This window comes from Falco rusticolus, chromosome 1 (genome assembly GCF_015220075.1).
Source record: "Falco rusticolus isolate bFalRus1 chromosome 1, bFalRus1.pri, whole genome shotgun sequence".
NCBI classification, from domain to species: Eukaryota; Metazoa; Chordata; class Aves; order Falconiformes; family Falconidae; genus Falco; species Falco rusticolus.
In genome coordinates this window covers 17,191,483-17,209,788 of record NC_051187.1, presented here as the reverse complement: position 1 = coordinate 17,209,788, position 18,306 = coordinate 17,191,483, and the positions used below count along the sequence as shown (strand labels likewise).

At 50.5% G+C, this 18,306-nt stretch overlaps 1 protein-coding gene across 1 annotated transcript in view; it reads right to left on the bottom strand.

Moving 5' to 3' along the window:
- TBX4 (T-box transcription factor 4) overlaps window positions 1–17,973 on the bottom strand; it is a 34,359-nt gene extending 16,386 nt beyond the window's left edge. The window contains exons 1-4 of the mRNA XM_037371521.1: window positions 17,818–17,973; window positions 16,837–16,931; window positions 4,818–4,937; window positions 2,898–3,045 (exon numbers count right to left, since the gene is read on the bottom strand). Coding sequence (XP_037227418.1) covers window positions 2,898–3,045; window positions 4,818–4,937; window positions 16,837–16,931; window positions 17,818–17,973 — 519 coding nt within the window. The remainder of the gene's footprint in view (window positions 1–2,897; window positions 3,046–4,817; window positions 4,938–16,836; window positions 16,932–17,817) is intronic.
- Window positions 17,974–18,306: the final 333 nt, after the last annotated feature.

Below are 18,306 nucleotides of genomic sequence, written 5' to 3'. Positions count from 1 at the left end.
CCCATAAAATCCACCACGTCCTGCTTGTGAGAGCCCCGCAACACCGCACCTGCTCCAGCCTGACCCCAGGATCAGCTCCCCACGCTCAATATTAACCAGCAGGTAAACAGAGAGGGAGCTGGAAAAGCTCCTTTGCTTCGGTTTTTTTTCCCCCAAGTGCCTACTTTAAACACAGTTAATGCAGAAAAGGAATACTTAGCGCAAAGATATTTTGCCCAGCACCTCTTCCCCGGCTTCGAGCCCCTCCTGCCCCCAAGCAGCCACAAGCGGTTTGAGTCCCAGCCCCGCACATCGCAGCGTGGGCTGGAGGGGATTGCTCGCGGGCAGTGAAGAGCTGCGGGCAGGGATGCGCTCCGCGGGATTTCAGGGCACCCGTAGGAGCTGGAGCCCAGGAGGGTGGGAGCCAGGTAGGGAGCGTGGTGCCACGGCACCTGCGGGCCCCCGCAGCGCTGAGGGTGCCGGGGAGGGCGAGCCAGCCCGGCTGTGGCTGGGCAGCTACCCGCACACCACAAAAAGCCCCAGCAGCAGCCTGCAGAAGTCATCGCCCCGCGTGGTTTTGAGGTTTGGAGAAAATCAAAGACAAAAGGAAATGGCAGGCAGGCTTCGCTGGAGCACGAGAAGGCAAACAAACCCTGTGGGTTTGCTGCCTTGTTTTGCTCTGGGAGCTTTGAGAGACCATTTGCAGTCGCTGGGAACAAATTCCTAGAAATGAGAAGCTGTTACTATTCATACTGTAACGCCTTCACAAGCAGGGCTGGGAGGGCTGTGCCGTGCCACTGCCTGCCCCAGGGCCACCAGCCACCGCAGGAGAGCAGTGCTCAGCGTGGACCGGGAGGAGAATCCACCCTCACCGCCACAGAGCCCAGCTCTCCTGCGTGTGCACAGCAAGAAGTGGAGTGCCACTTCTCTAAAGCAGATTAATTTAGAAGCCTAACGAGGAACTGTCTGAGGAAGGGCTAAATGCCATTTAGCCCGGCAGGTTGTCAGTGCCCGAACCGCACAGCGACCTGGCCACTCTGAAATGGGTTATTTCAGGCATTTTCCCAGCAGCGTGAGGCAGAGCGTGCCGGGGTGGGCTGCCAGGCTCGTACGGCATGAGAGGGCTGCGCAGGGCTCACCCGGAGCACGACCACCCCGTCTTGCTGCAGGTATCGCCCCAAAACACAAACCAGAGCCCCCCACCCCCCTCACTAGGGAAGCTCCGTGGGAGGACAAATAGGCTGTCTATTAAAAGGGGAGGGAAGAAAAATCTTCCCTGTTAAAATGCAGTGTTAAAATCACAGTTAAATCACAAAGTCAGGAAAAGCGAACGTTTAAAGTTGCAAAACCAGCGCTGCACATCCTGTTTGTTTTACGGCCACATCGAACATCCTGTATGTTTTACGGTTTACATTTTACAACGTAAACAGTCATATATTAAGCTGCACAGTTAACCAAGAGAAAAACACGGGAGTAGAAAAATGCCACATGCAAAGCCGGCAGGTCGGTACGGCTGCTGACACCGAAACGTCAGCATCTGGGGGCTTTACACAATTTTTACTGTGCAACCCTCGGCACAGTTATTTCATTTCATTTCCGTGGTGCTTTCCCCCTTGAAGAAGAGTGAAAGGGAGAGATCGCCTGTGATTAATAACACCAGCATTAAATGGCCCTGATTAGTCTTTGAAGTTCACACATGTTTCATTGGGGTCAGTAGGTTGGGGAAGAGGGTCAGTTGCCGGCACTGCTGACAGCTCAGCACAGGGCTGGGTTATCCCCGTGTCACGCTGCCAGAGCCCGGCTCTGCCACAGCACCGCAGCACCCATGCACGGCACCAGTGCGCTGCCTGCCACAATTCGAAATCGGCAGAAAATTATGAACACGGCACAAAAATTCTGGATTTTTTACAGCGGTTTCAGCTGGTAGGGTCATCCCACCTCTGGAATCAACCCCCTAAAGCTCCGTCTGGTTTAGCGATGTCAGAATCGCACTTTCTGTACAGCTTTAGGTGGCATCAGGACAAACAACTGCCCATGAAAGCCTGCTGCTTTAGAAGCTCGATGCACAATCACTTTGCACCAGACAGATACAGCCCTTCTCGTTCTGCACCCTTGTTCAGGACCTTCCCACAGCCCCCCTCACCCCTCCAAACTGCTGCTGGTCAAAAACCACATTTGATAATACAAAGCAGTTTCTCTTACCTGTGGTACTAGGAGGAGCTGATGGGACTAAACCTAAAAGGATTTTAAACTCTATCTTCCCTTCCTCCAGCCAGCGAGGTTTGTTTATTTTTACATGACTTTCAGCTTGGACAGTGCAAACCACACAGGTCTGTATTTTATATAAAAATATAAAGATTTATATAAAGAGCATTATCTAAGCACCCGTTTGCCTGGCAGGCTAGAGAGACCCTTGTTCTCAGTTATTAAATGCACTGTGGTAGACAACTCTGTACATCCCACTTCTGCATTCGCAATACACATGAATTAAGATTTTCCAAATAAAATACTTCATCTTTTACAGGGCTGCCAAAGCCAGCTTGGAAAATAATGAGTTTATGCAACCTGTTTCTGTGAGCTGTATGTACCATGCACAGCAACAGCCGGGCTGAAAATCCCACAGCGCTGCCTGGAAAGTTCCGGGGCAGAAAATAAAAGGTCGGTGGCATCCGGCAGGACACAACCAAGCAAGTCAGAGGCGGCATTTCCAAGAGCAGGGGAAGCATGCAGGCACCCACAGTGGCCCCCCTCCCTCAATGCCAAACACTCCCCCACCCTGCTGCACTGGCGGCAGAGAATAAATGTCGCTCCTCGTTATTAAATTAGCCGCGACATCCCCACCAGCATCCCAGTCCAGCCACAAAGCCAGCACTGCAGGCCCACCTCTGACCACAGCCCTTGCAGAATGTCTCTCTTACATGTCCAAAGGGATCCAGGTGGTTGTTGGTGAGTTTGAGCTTCTGAAAGGACACCAGCTGCCGCATCCAGTGCGCTCCCGTGGCCGGTGAGTCGGGGTGCACGTACAGCCGCCCTGGCATGGCCGGCTCTGCCTTCCCAGCCACCATCCTGCAAACACAGTGGTTACAGATTGTGTCACCTCGGCAGCACTTGCCAGCCCGGACGCAGGACAGCATCATGTCCATGCGCTCAACCCAGCAACCCTCCCGCCAGCCCTGGGGGGACGCGCTGGGGCGCAGGGCTCAGAGGGGCTCGAGGGGCTTCCAGGGCTCCTCGTTCCAGCATCGCAGACTGGCAGAGCAACCCCACCGCTGCTGCCATGCGGTATTTCCTTGGGGCACTGTCTCTGCATGGCATTTGTGTTGACATTGGTCAAGGAGGAAATCTCATCTGGGTTTTTGGAGAGGATGAAGCCTTCAAAGGCCATTCTGCAAGGGGAGATGGTCTCACACCCTTCCCCAGGAGAAGGTACCTGTGAGCAGGAGCAGTACTGGTGCGGGTACATGCAGAGCTCCCCTAGCCCCTGGCCGGGCAGCAGCTCTGGTGGGAAGGAGCTGCTCCCAGAGCTGTGTGCTGGCACACAGTGCTGCTCCTCGTACCCCTCTGCCTGCTCCCCTTGCCCCCACACCACCACCACCACCTCCCATGGACACGACCCAGCTATGGGACATCACTTAATGGCAGCTCCCTCATTACTGTGCATTGTTCGCCTCTTACAAACCACCAATAAAGCCATATTACCAAAAGTAACAGAGACTTTCCAGCATCAATAAAAGGAAAAGGGGAAACAGCTCTAGGGCTGGCAAAAGCTAAATTAAACAGAGTTAACAACTATCCATCATCTAGGGCTTAATGTTTAAAAGACAAAGTGGCCGCCCCGCTGCAGAGGCCCTCAGCCTGCTCCTCGTACCCAGCGGCACTCCAGGACAAAAGCGAACGGAAAAGGGATTTCTTAAAATTGGAGCAGCCCTAATGCGCAAGTAAATTATTACTGTTTTATAGGATGTCACCAGGTTCGTTCCCATTAAGATGACTATGAAATTTTCCATTGCTTGTCTTTTCACCAGGCTGCAGTGGGTGGAAGGGTTTGGGAAAACCACAGCAAATAGTCACAGCGCGAGAGGCTGCCGGGCGTGTTTGGGGAGGAAAATCAAAAGACAAAACAGCATTTCCCTCGTCAGAAAACAAAAATCATAGCTGCCTCTCCGGTAAGAAACTTTGCTATCAAAGGCACAGAGAAAGGAGGAATAATAGAAAAGAAAGAAACTCCAGAGGAAGAATGAATTAAAAGGAAAACACAACTCTAAGCAGGATCCGGCATTGGACTGCGAGAAAGGACTTGCTGCTCCCTTCGCCTGCCGCATCCGCAGGGCTGAAGTGGGGCTCTTCTTACACCACCCCACGTTCTGCTTTATAGCTGAGCTCCTAAAAGCAAAACATTACTAGAGAAGAAAGGAATTTAAAACTTTTCTCGACTCACATCGTTACCTAATTTTTAAGGTGAAAACGGACCATGAGAGCACCTAGTGAGGCCTCTGGTACAGCGTAGGCTGCGGCTTTACCCTCTCACACCTGCGCACGGCCTAGAGCATCTCCTCCAAGAAGACATCCAGCCTTGAGAGCTTTGGAGATAGGCAATCCACCACCTCCATTAGCAGTTTGCTCCAGCGGTTAATCACCCAGCCTGTTAAGAGTATTTTATTTTATATTTGTCTGGTTTTAACTTCCAGCCATTGGCTGCTCCACCAAAGAGAGCTCTGGGATGTTGGCATCCCTCCCATGGGAAGGTATTTCTGTTGGCTTCCGAGTTTGCACAGCAAACGGTCGATCCAATTGGAATTTTCTTATGGAAAAGGAGGTAAACAGAGATGTTCTCTTACCATTTATTGTCACAGAATTTATACCGGTGGTCATCAGCTGGGACGATGTCAATCAACAAGATGTACTTGGTCTTGGGGTTCATTCCGGTCACTTTAACCTTGTAACTAGGAAACATCCTCCTTAGGAAAAGCAAAGGGTTAACACATTAGTGAGCGACCTGGAGCTGGGCCAGAACTGATGGAAACTTGGAGCAGCACCCCAAAAGGCAGATCCACCATGTGATGAATTCACGCTAGGACAAATGAGCTACAAAACACTATTGCTGCTTATATGTCACCTGAATTAAACTCACTCTTTCCAGAGCATGGGCTGCACAGGGCTAGTGCAACATGGGGCACAAACTGGGTATATAGAGGGGGGTTATGGGCCAGTGCCAGGAAAAGGTGGGTGTAGGGAGAGATACACGGGGGGTCAACACATCCCTCCTTACAGGAGGCTCCAACAGGGAGCCCTCACTGCCCCGGGGGGCTCCATGGGGCTCATGGCAGCCTCAAAAATGCAGATTTCTTGTTGCCATGAAAGTGCGTGAAAAGCAATGAGATGTGACCACACTTCAGCAGAAACTAAGCACAGGCAGCTCTCCCATGTCCACACCACCACGTCCCATCACGGCGCCTACGCTGAGCCTGTGCTCCCTTCAACAGGCTGAAAACTGGGGATCAGTAAAGCCTGGGGGGAGGCTAAGGGTTAAACCCTGCGATGGATCGGCCAGCCATTGCTCCTCTGGCTTTCCCAGATGTCCCCAACTCACAGCAGCCTGTTAAACCTCTTCCAAGGCAGGAGCACTGCAGAGCTCCCATGGAAAACACGCCCGTCCCACCGATCTACCACTGACTTTAGCAGACACGTAGCAACCAAACGGGGAACGTCACGTAAACCAGTGTACCATGAAAGAACACTTATATATATATATAAAACATTATTAAAGAATCTCGGCAGTATTAAAGAGTATTTTTTTATAAATCTATGGCCATGAAACCAGTATATACCATCATGCTCTAGTCTTGTGATCCAAAGATAGCCCTGATGGGTACGGGCATGGCCATGGGCTTTAAGACTGCATCAGGAACCAGGATCTGCAGGATCAGGCACTTCACATCCTCGGAGTAACTATTTTCTTGGCTCCATCTTCCCAACCTCCTCCTCATCCAGTAAAAAAAAACAAGTCAATGGAGCAAACTGGCTCACCGCAGCCTTCAAGCAACCAGCCAGAACAGAAAATTCTCCTTTCCACCGCGGGAAGGGGATGGTGGATGAGAACTGCTACATCCCGGACTCATTCTAATCACCCAAACTCAGAAGGGCCCAAATCCCGATGCCGTTTCTCCATCGAGCGCCGAGGTTGCTTTGCCCCCACCCGATCCCCCCCTCCCCCGCTCGCTGCCCCCGCGCCCGGCCGGGCTGGCCCAGCACCATTTTGTCACTGCTCAGGGAAAAGGCAACAAAATGGGCCCTGTTCGAAATCAGTTCAATTGACTCTTTTAACCGCCCTGCATAAATTCCAGATGTTTACCATGTAATTAGCCGGGGCTAAAAAGGGGTGGTTTACCAATGCCCGTATTTGATTTTCATTCATAAACTCTGCACTCCTCTTAACCTTGTCCTCCTCCAGGTAAGCACCTGGATAAATACAGTAGGACATTTCAATTTGTGAATACACAGCCCAATTCACACATTGAAAAAAATTGCATAAGGAATCCAATCTGAATGCCAAGATATTTTTTTTTTAAATTAGGCCTTTAAATGACATTTTAAAACGCAACAAAAAAAGAGGAGAAATTGATTAAAAACCAGGAACGAGATGGACACGATTTGGCAGTTACTGCCTCGTACCAGGCAAACGTCCTGCATCAGGGATTTTTATAACATCTAGCTTCTGAATTTCCTTTTTTCTCAATCATTTCATTTACTGTAGTACATCTAAGCTGCTAAAGTAGCCGGACTGATATATTGTAAATGTTAAGTGCTTTTTTAATGGCATTTAAAATTAAGCTTCAGCATATGGAGTTCATATAGCATGGACATGCCTGAGTTTATAATGTTCTTTAGTATAGCCCTCTAAAATAAATACAAAGAGCCAAAGTACTACTATAATATATACAGCTGAAATTCTTTAAGGATAACAAATGGGGACTCACATCTGATTGAAGGTGTTGCTTAACTTGCAAACCGCTCGCTATCTCGCAGTAGTAGCATTGTGCTCAACGGTCGACAAACCCAGCTACAACCAAGTTTGCCAACTCTCCGCATTCTTTTCCAGGAAAACACAGGGTAGATTTTAGTAATTTGGCTGTGCACGGACATTTCATCATTATTATTAGCTGCTGCATTTTGGCCTTAAAAAAAAAATATGCGACTAATGTGCTGTCCAGGGACTTGTCATTTTAATTTTCTTAATGAAAACATATTTCTCAACCCCTTGGCAGAGACTCATTTAGTAAATATCTCTTTGCAATACGATGCAAACATGGGTTGTGCATTTCTGGTGGGAAGGCATGACAAACCAAAGAGCTAGGTCCAAGAAAATGCAGTCATAGAGTTTCAATTAAAAAAAAAAAAAAAAAAAAGCAAAAGAGAGCACCTAATATCATGTCCTGGCCCTTATTAAATGTCCCATTTGAAAGAGGGGAGCAGAAAACCACGGCGGAGGCAGCGGGCTGCACCAGCTCTGCCCAGGAGCGAGGCTGTGCCTACAGTGGGTCTATACAGCTCCCCGTCAGCCCTGGGAAGGGGCCAAAAACCTGCCTGTTTCCCCGAATTTACTACAGGTCAATGGAGCTACTCACAGCCATGGGCTCTACACTCAGTAGTAGCTTTGCATAACCAGCCCCTCTGCCAAATCTCTGCAGGCAGGAGCTCTGGGGTGGATGGGCGTCTCCACAGAGGATGCTTCGCCTGGGCCAGCTAACCCTGACAATAGCTTGCTTCATCATCCATTGCTCGGGGACCAGCAGCCACAGAAGAATAGCCCAATGCTGCAATAAATCCTTGCCAACGGCTTGCCAAGCTCTGGGAAAGCTCAGCCTGGCTTTGGTGGGAGGTTTGAAGCAAGACCCGTGCAGAGCCACGTTTTACCCGCTCTCCTTCCCGCTGCCACGCGCGACTCCAAACCAGGCAAGAGCTTCGCTGTGCAGAAACCAGTTACAAAAATTGGGAATTTGGGGCTTTCCAGGAAGCGTGACCAAGCAGGCGGCATCCGATCCCCAGCGACACCACCTGCACCAGAGGCAGCTGCCGTCGGGCTGTGGCCGTGCAAACGGGGAAGCTCAGCAATGTTAAGCACTGGGCACATGTGCAGCACAGGATCAACCAACTACTAGTGAATTGTAGGCCACCAGTAATCAGGAGATTAAGAGCAGCAGTTCCTGGCCTCATCATCTTTTGTACAAACCCAAAGTCTGGTTGGACGCGGTGTCCAGAGGCTGCAGCAAACACCCTGAACATGCAAATGCGGCCAGCATCCCTGTAGTGGAGGAGACCAGGACCGGACCAATTTCTCCCCCCTTATGCTCATTTTTTGGAAGCCACACAAGGAGAGGGGTGTCTGACCCACCCACATGCATTAGGTGTGACAGCTGCTCCCAGCCAACACAGGGCAGCCGACGGGGCCACTCGCTGAGCACGGAGCCAGCAGCAGCCCCACAGCTCCCTTACCCACATGGGACCGGCCACGAGCCCATGGCACGCCTGTGCCACAGCTGGCGATGCACGGGGGATGCAGCACAAGCAGCAGCCCCAACAGCCTCTTCCGCAAAACACTGAGTCAGTAAGACTCCAATTTTGGACACGTTCACAACCCACTTGTCCCTCCCTAGCTCAAGCCAATGAAGAAGGGACCATCCAGACTCCTCAGCACCATCCTGACGCTCTCCTGCACCCTGCAAAGCTCTCTGCTGGGCTTAGCTGCTCCGACAGGCACCTTCCTCCCTCCCTCCCCGCACGGGCACAGCACTGGGATGCCCTTCAGAGGGGAGAACAGATCAGTTTTTACATTTACACAAGAAAACTGCCCTCAGAGAAAGCAATCATGGGAGAAAGGCTACAGTGCCCCACTCCTGTGTGAGCGGGACATCTGAGACAGCATTAAAACACCACGGTCTGGCACCCAGTCACTGGGGGCTGAAGCGCAGGTGGTGCCCTGGGGAGGGCAGTGGGGCTCAGCCCTGCTCTGGGGACCGCGGGCGGTGGGAGCAAGACCAGCATCACCGGGGCCTGGCACCACACAGCCCCGGCTGAACCCTTCCCTGCAGCTCTGCACAGATGAAATGTAGCAAAAAGAGTAAAAGCCAGGAAAATAAACAAGCAGCACAATTCTGCAGCCCTCCCAAGATTCAAAGATGATGTGCGAGTGAATTATTTGTTCTGATAATGAAGCAGTCATTGCTTAGCTAAGTTTATGCTAGGCACATTTTATCTCTACATGATATTCACAAATTGTTTTAAAATGAACTGTTAGAATAAGCATCTCTTGTTTATTTATTTATTCTATTACTATCCAATCCCCTTAGCCATGGAGCAGTTACTGACACGGAGCCAAAGCCTCTATTATGTTCAAACAAAGTTTAATTAATGTGTAATTGGTCGGTTGGATTTGGAAGCGAGCGATAAGAAGAAAGTTTGCTTTCCTTGGGGGCAGCAGTTCCCAGCCTTTCGGGCTCTCCAGGCTTGGCCACTTCGCGGGCATCTGACTTGTGTTTTAACCCCCATCTGAGCAGGCATGGCTGGTCCTGGGGAGGTAGGCAGCTGCGAGGCTCCCAGGTCCAATAAAGTCTTATTTTCTGGGCAAGGGACAGCAAGCCAGAAAAGCCGAGCACGTCAAAGCTGATCAGAGCTCAAAACCCTCCTGAGCGCCCTGTGCCATGCTGCACGCCGGTACCCGTGTGTCCCAGGGACACTGGCTCATGCGTTGGTGCTGCTGGGTGACAAGGTGGCCTCTGCAAATCCCTCAGGCCTCACCGCATCCTGCTCACACGGACTTGATCTGACCTTCCTTGTTTAGATGCAAAAAATAATTTCTGATGCCCCTGCCTGATGCATTAGCTGGGAAGGGGTTTCTCCAACCAGCATGTGGTAAGCAGGCAAGCCATGGGGACCTCAACCGGTATTGCCGTAGAGAAAACTGTGTGGAAACAAGGTACCTAAGTCCTGTTGGAGCAACCCAAGTCATGTCCTCACCACAAGCTGTCGGTGCTCTCTGAAGCCCATGGAAATGTGGAGACTGGTGCTCCCTGCATGTCCCTGTGGTGTGGGTGGTGCTTCAGATACTACCGAGCGCTTCCTTCTGTCCTTTCAGGGGGTAAAAATGCCCCCAAGCCCTTCAGCAGCTGAAGTCCTATTTTCAAAAGGACAAAGATTTCCACAGACAGCAATTTTACAATCCTTGATTTTGGGGTAGCCAAGTAAAGCGACGACTGGATTTTCAGAAGCTCCCTTACGGTGCTGTCTGGAAGGGTGATGCTCATGGCATATCAGGTTGTGAAAGGATCAGAAAAACAAGAAATCACTCAACATCTTGGCTAACAAGCTGTATTACAGCTGAAAGACCACCTCCTCAAAAGCTGCTGGGCATGCCAAGATGCCTCCAGCGATGGTTTCAAAGCACTGAGGCAGATGACATGCCTGTGTGCCTGATAATGACTAATGTGACCCCAAATTCTTCTTGAGAATTGTCCATGCCTGCTTAAGGATGCTTCCCCTTGTCTTCATTGTTACGAGGGAAAGGAATGGTGTGCAGAGGCTTCAAGAACCATGTTTCCATTCTGATGACCTTTCTTCTTTTTTCTGATTTCCCTTCTTCTGACAAGTATTTCTTCCACTGACTTAACGCATCTTTAGAAATAATACTCTCCGGGGCAGATTAAAACAAATTTGGGGATGTCAGCTGTTTCTTTTAGCCTTTTAAATGGCATTTCCTTTTTGATAGATTCTTGCTTTCAGAAAATACTTTAAAGAGATCAAAGACTTTTTCAACAGGGTCCCATTTTCCCAGTGTATCCTAACCCTCAGTCCCTTATTTCTCTTATCACCCACGCCACTCCGCTATGACGCTCTGTATACAAAGTAAGAGCAGTTAACTTTGAAGTGCTGGATTAGCCCATGCCAGATCCTTGCCTCAGAATAACAAACAATACAGGTTCAACAGGAGTTCTCATCAGTAGTTCATTTTTCAGCCCCAAATTCACTGTCACTAACACAAGCAACATTGAACTCTCAGTCTATGGACAGATAGGAGAGATTTATCTGGTGGCAGGACCATGACCTAGTGATGAGAAGGTCAGACAGTTAAGGGATTTTTATATTTTGGAATGGCGAGGTTGTATTTTTTCCTTCTGGCTAGCGCATCTAATTTTTAAATAAAACATTGTTTCTCACATACTTGAGAACTTGGTTAGCTGGGTGGCTGCTTTCATGGTCTAGAAACATTTCCTCTTTTTGCCCCACAGTAACTTGAAACACGGGCAGGCTTCTTGCTGTGGGATGCTTCCCTGGGGCTTTCATTTTGCCACAGCTGAAGTTGGGCAGAAAAGGTCCCAATGTGCTGGAGGATGGAGAGGTGGGTGCCAGCAGCCTCAGGCAACACCAGCAGCATGGCACAAAGGTACCTCAGAGAGAAGCTGTGCAAGAGTGTGGCCAGCAACCTGATGCTGCAGTGTCTTGGGCCAGGTTTGCCCCCTCGCTGGGCCAGGCTGGACCCTGCCTGGGGTCCGCAGGGGCTTTTGGAGAAGCCGTGGGCAGCCTTGGCTTTGGTGCCAGGCCATGTGCCAGATCATCAGCGCCAAGCAGGAGCTGATCGGCAGCCCCTGTGCCCGGGAGCAATCCATGCAGAGGCAGAGCCCAAGCGATGGTGGGGATCTTCCCCAGCTGGTTTGGGCTTGGCCAAACCCTCCCCTGCAGCCCTGGCCAGCACTGCTGCAGCTCCAGCCTAAGGACAAGCGGGGAAAGCTTTGGGAACACCCTTAATTGTGAGCATCCCGCGTCTTTAACAAAAGCTAGCATTGCTGTTTGAAGAGAGAGGCATATTAGAAACTAGAATCCCATCCCTGCCCTACTCGGCGTGCACAAGCTCTGTCTTCCTTGCCAAAGCTGTCGACATCTTTAGCAGCACGGCCAAGAGCCATTGCAGTTTGCTCCTGCTCCTTTCTCTAAAAGCAGGAGTTTGCCCGAACAGGGTAATTCCAGGACCCCGAATTTAGGACTAAGCAGATCAAACATTCCTTAAATATCTACTTTATTTCCAAGTTTTAAATTGACGGCTCACATTCCATCACTGATCTTGGATATAAAGGTTTGCTTTTGGATCAAAAACCTTTAGCAGAAATTCTTGTAACTGCCTCAAAAGATTCTGGACAAATATTTCCCTTTAATTGTAATGAGAACTGGGCATCCATATGCCCTACAGAGCCATGGAAAATTCAACTTTTAAAGGATTATTCACAGAGGAAAGCTGCACCAGCTTAGCCAAAGCATTTATACTTCTTCAGACCTTGATGTCCTAAAAACTAGTTTTATTTTGGTTTACTAAAGTTGATTAAGAACAGATTTTTTTAAACTGAAATAAGCCACTTTTAAAATGAAACTTGAACATCTAAAGGGGGTTTGCGTCTTTTCCACACATGCAAGCTGCTTTATTGATTTTTTTTTTTCCTGTGCAATATTTTCCTACATATGCTTCTTAAAACCTGCTACCATAAAGACTGAAGCTATCTTTGTACCTGTGCACATCCTGCACTCCAGCCAGAACTCAGTTTCAGTATCTTGAGCCTCCTGTTCACATCTCTGGGATTGTTACATTTCCATAGAGGAATGACACATTATTTTCTCTTCAGTAACTGTTCAGAAAAATGTGACCAGACATCCTGTGAACTGGTTTTTTTTTTTACTGATTAGCCATAAACTTCATCAAACTGTTGGTCCCTGGCAATCTCTGGATTGAAACTGCAATGCTGCAAAGACTGGCACCTTGGAAAAAAATCGGGAACAGCTAGAGCTAAATAAAAATAACAGAAAGAAAGAAACCCTGAGCCAGGAGACTGTGTAAGCAAAGATTAACTCCCTGCAGAAATAAGGCCTGAAGGATGAGATTTCACTAAGAATCACGAGAGGCAAAGCGGGGTTTGCCACAAGGTTAAAAAATAATTGCAATTGTTCGGTTAAATAATAGCACATAAGAGTGAGCAGATGAAATGGCAAAGCAAGCTTTATAACGAAGTCTCCCGGTTGCTGTCTGCTTTACCCACCCTTTCCACAGCTTCATCCCTGCAGAATGCCCGCAGTCCAGCGGGAAACGTGTGCGCTGGGAGCCGCAGCCGGAGGGAGCAGATCGGATGCACATCTGCATCCCTATCCTCCGTGTCCCTGTCCCCTTCACTGCCCCTGCACTGATGTTATTAAAAATTAAAAATTATTTAATAGGACTTCGACGCCTGGAAAATGCCTTTTTTTTTTTTTTTTTTTTATAAACGGGGGTGGGGGGGTGGGGGGGTGTGTGTGAACGATGATAACCTTATTTATAAACACAGGCCCGCACAGCGCGATGTGGGTGCTGGGATCGTTCACCCGCCCCGGGAGCGGGAGCGGCTGCAGCCGCAGCGGTGCGGGGATCGCAGCCCCCCCCGCACAGCGGGTTTCCACCGAGCCACGCTGCCTTCCGAACGAGCGGCTCCGCAAAACGCCACCGGCGACCGCCAGCGCCTCTATACCCCCGTGGCGAGTCCCCTCCCCGCTCCCGTCGGGCTCAGGCGGCCCCCGGGTACCCCCAGCTGCAGGCAACCACCGGGCAAGTTCTGTGCTACATCTAATTCAGCCTTGAAAAAACCATCACCAGAAAAATCCTCTGGAGGAAAAAAAACGTAATTAGAACAAACCTCAAATAGGAGGAAGGAGACACAAGTTGTGATGGACCGAGCCCCGCTCCCGGGCGCTGCCAGGGGCGGGGGGCTCTGCTGAGCGGTTTTATGCAAAGTTCAGGGAACTTTGCTAACATAAACTTTTTATCTTTTGATGATCCTTTTAATATAAAATAATCTCTCCTTTTTTCCCCTCCCACAATGAAGCAGGCGAACATTAAAAAGATAGCGAGCGCATTTTAAAGATGTTTCCACTTTATAAATCAAGCTTTTTGGCAACAACATGATTTCTATTTCAATGCTGAGCTTGCTGTGTTCTCCTAATATCTCCTACAGATCAGTCCTAAGAGGGAGTAATAATCCCCCAAAGTAATTCTCAGCCCTAAATTCTCGATAATTTATAGTTGGCTCGTTCTGTGGAGCTCTACAAAGAATGAAACAAATGACTCCCCCTCTCCCCCCCACTAAGTTATCAATATTTGCCTTGTTTATACAAAAAGGCTATTTTACACCATTGCCTTGGAATTAACGCTTCCGCTGAGCTTTACATTTCCTCTTCATTGAGTGAACTTGTCATTAAAGTCACTTTTTTTTGTTGTTGTTTGAAATTTAAAAATCGGGCTTCAATTTCTTTTCGTTTGTGCCCCTTGAGGTCAGAGAGACCGACATTTAAGTGATTTCAACTAACTGCATTCAGGGGCATCTCTGTGCCTGCTGGGAGGGGGATTACAGTCCTAATTAGTGCCTGCAATTAGCCGTTTTCCCTCTTCCTCCCACCCCACCCACCCCGCCCCCCAACGCTACATGCAAGTGCATACAAATCTCCGTTAACCATTATATTTTTTAATTGGATCAAGAGGAGGTTTATTATTGCTACTTTTTATTTAAATAGCTTGGGTAAAATAAAATCTGCATGAAGTAACGATTTTCATTTCGTTATTTGCACTGGGATGGCGGGCACAGCCCAGCTTGCGGGCGGCCCCGTCGGGGCACGGACACGGACACGCGTGGCTCAGCCTGGCGCTGCCTGCGGGCGGGCAGGATCGGGCCAGCCGCGGCTGGAGCGGTTCCCTTTTCCTGCCCCTCCTCATGCTCATCTACATTTTTTTTTCTTTGTTATCGGGGCTGCCGGCGAGCCCGGCCTGGGATAAGGACAGGGCTCGGCTCAGCACCCCAGGCAGCAGCAGCCCCGGTCCGGGTAGCCCTCGGTCTCACCGCGAACACCGACAGCAACAGCAACGTCCCCTTTCATTTCGACACTATTTGCAACTGGGCACGGAGAAAAGCAGCGAAGCGACTGCTTTGTTTCATGTTATGCACCAGCAATGTTGATTTTTTTAATTAAAAACTGTTTCTAAAAAAAATAAATAAAACAGCGGCGAGCTTGATGGTGCTGCACTGAGTGCTCACAAACGGTGAAATCTCGCTTCGAGAAGTCAAAACTTAACGTTTTGTAGAACTCGGGGTCAATCCCCCCATCCCCTCAGTCCCGTGCTCGTGGAAGGTGACTACGTGTGCACTGCCAGCTCCACCGGACAAAGAATGTGGGACTGAGCCCTATACATATGGATTTGTTTAAACAATCCACGTTAAGACTTACAAAGAGATAACATGCACATTTGGGATGCTTAGGGTATAGAATTTGGTAAAGATATTACACGTCCCGCACAGACACACTCAGATACTATAAATTAAGGGTGAAATATCTGAGGTCTTGATCCCCTAGTCTTAGCTGACTTAGGTAGCAGACCTATCAAAATGAATCCGGCTCTTCACATCAGTAGACGCTACAGAACAAGCCCTAAGATCTTACACACCAAAATGTAGTGTGATAAGGTTACCTGCACAATCACTTCATAAATAGGCCAAATAGCAAACAAATTGAAGATCCCCGGGACCGGGACATACACCCCCTCTCCAGGGAGACTAATGGGAATATCTTGGTTATTAGAGTAAAGCTTCCCTACACTGGCCAGCTGCTGCACAGAGCGGCACTGCTGGGGATGGGGGAGAGCAGAGGGAAAGTGCTCAGCGGTCCCCAAATCCAAAGCCGGGGCTTGGGGTCTGGGTTTTGCAGGGTGAGCACAAAACAGAGGAGAAAAACACACAGCCCCTCCCGAGCCCCCCAGCTGCCCTGCATCAGGGATCGGGAAAAAGGCTGCATAGATATAGTGTAGGATTATATTTTTTTCTGCTTTCTCCCCATTATTTGAGTGTTCTCCTCCACAGCTCTCTAGCACAATGTAAAATCAGCAATCATGGGGCATGGCAGAACTATACAGCTGTGTTAGAATTAAATGGATTTTAATATCTAAGTCCGGCAATTTTTCTTTTCCAGCAGCAGCGACGTGAGCCCGCCACTGCAGGAGCCAAGGACAGATACTGCAGTGCCCACAGTGGGAGCTGGCTGGTTTTGTTGGGAACCATCTGATTCCCGGGCTGGGTATGGTCTGAGGTTTAATTCTGATGTTTAATTTCCTGACGTTAATTCTGCCCTCTCCCACCTGAGCAGCCGGGTGGGAAGGGAGCCCTGAGCAGCCGCAGGATGGGTTTCCCAGGGAAGCAAAGCCTCTGCAAGCGGCTGCGCTCCCTCTGGCCCGGGCCTGGGGGTGGCATGCTGAGGGGGCTCCACTCTGCTAAAAATCATAGTTTTGTTTCCAAGAGAAGGCAGAATTTTTTTCCCCACACCTCACAGGATAAAAGCGGTACCCGTCTCTCTCAGTTTTGAGATTAAGAGCATAGCCTAAGCCCTCATATTGCTAAAACTTTGGTGCAAACTAAGCCAGCACAGGTCTGAATGCACTGTGCAGAAAAGGGGAACAGGGTTTGCTTTGGGAAAAAGGAAAAACAAAAAAAAAAAAAAAAAAAGTAGACCCACAATCACGCTAAAATCTTTAAAAACCCCAAATAATAAAACGAAGAATTACCAAAGTGAATGGGGACTAAATATAACAAACGACTCTGCAACTTTCTTCCATCCCCAGGCTCGCTGGCACACTCAAACACACGCACAGTTTATGCCGAAAAAAATTATCTTACTGAAATCTGCAGTCAAATAATAATTATTTTAAATGCCACCGCTTGCAGTAGCCCTGCAAAACCCAGTCTCGGCAAACAAGGACATGTCATATGGTCCAAGAGCAACACATGTCCGCGGAGAATTTTCACTAACCTGCCTGCTTTGGTTATTATCATTTCGGTGCCAGCTTCATGAAATTTCTTCCATAGCTCCTTCTCATGGAGATAGACTTTGATATTTTCTATTGTCTGGAAAAATAAAGATAATGAGAATAGCAAGAAAGGGCTGAGGAACCCGAGGAGAGGGGCCGGGAGGCTGTGCACCCCGGACCAGCGCCGCAGCCGAGGCGCCGGGCAAAGCCACACTAGCCTCGGTGCTGCCTGTGCGGGAGGAGGATGGAGTCCCAAAAATTCCACTGCTCTTTGCCAAAAATAAGAGAAACAAACTGAGGACGGTTTTAATTGCAGGCTTCCACATCCAGGCGGGACACTGGGGCCAAAGGGATTTTTTTTTCCTTTTTTTCTTTTTTTTCTTTTTTTTCTGTAGGGGTTTCTGTGCCCCCGTGGGGCAGATGGGCCCCGCTGTCGCCCCGCGGCTCCCAAAACCCGGGGCCAGGAGCATCCGCGGGGACCCCCGGCTCCGCTGAGCGATACGCGCGGCCCCGGCCCCTTCCGCGGGATGCCGAGAGCAACGCTGAGGCGCCGGCCGGGCGCGGAGGCAGAGGAGCCGCGACGTGCCAAGAGGCCGCGGGCGGGCCCTGCCTTTTATTTAAAGGGGGACACACACACACACACCCCCCAAAAAACCAACGAAACCCACCGCCAGGCCATATCCTGCTCGGAGGAGCAGCCGCGGTCCGTCACCCGACGGGCCCCGATGGCCGCGGCTTCGCGGCGCTGGGGCTCGCCCTTACCGACCTGCCGCACCGACGGCGGGCGCGGGCGGCCTGCTTTGCACAGCGAAAAAAATTTAAAAAGAAAATAAAAGTAAAGCAAAATGCGAATTCCTCGCAATTCCACCCCGGGTCGTGGCCGAGGGAGATGCGCCGTCGCGGGAGGCCTGGATGCGGCCGGGCTGGCAAGGAGGGCGAGGGACAAGGCCATCGGGGCACTGCGCGGGGCGGGCGGTGCGTACCTGCTCGGGGTCGGGGAGCTGCGGGCTGCTGAGCGGCGTGCTGCTCCCCCCGGCTACGCCGAGGACGGGGGAGCCGGCAGAGGAGTCCGCATGGCCGGGCGCGGGGGCTGTTGGAAACCCTTCCTCGGTTTCAGACAGGCTTTTCTCCTGGAGCATTTCCTTGGGGGGAGAGAGGCGCACCGTTAGCTCGCAGCACCGGGGGCCACCTCCAGCCCCTGCTTCCCCCCCCCGGCCCAGTCCCGGGCACGGCCACCTGAGGGGTCAGACCCTCCCAGCCCGGCCCGCGGTCCTTCCTCAGGCGGTGGCACTCGGCGGGACTGGGACGTGCCACCCCCGGCCCCGGAGGAAAGCCGCAGTGCCCGGGAGAGCCGTGCTGCCGCCGCGGGGGAGCCGCCCACGCGTGGCTGCGCTCCCGCTTGAGGCCCGAGCAGACCATCTCAGCTGTGGCTGCAGCCCCCCAGCTCCGAGCCTTTCTCCTCTCCCCCCACC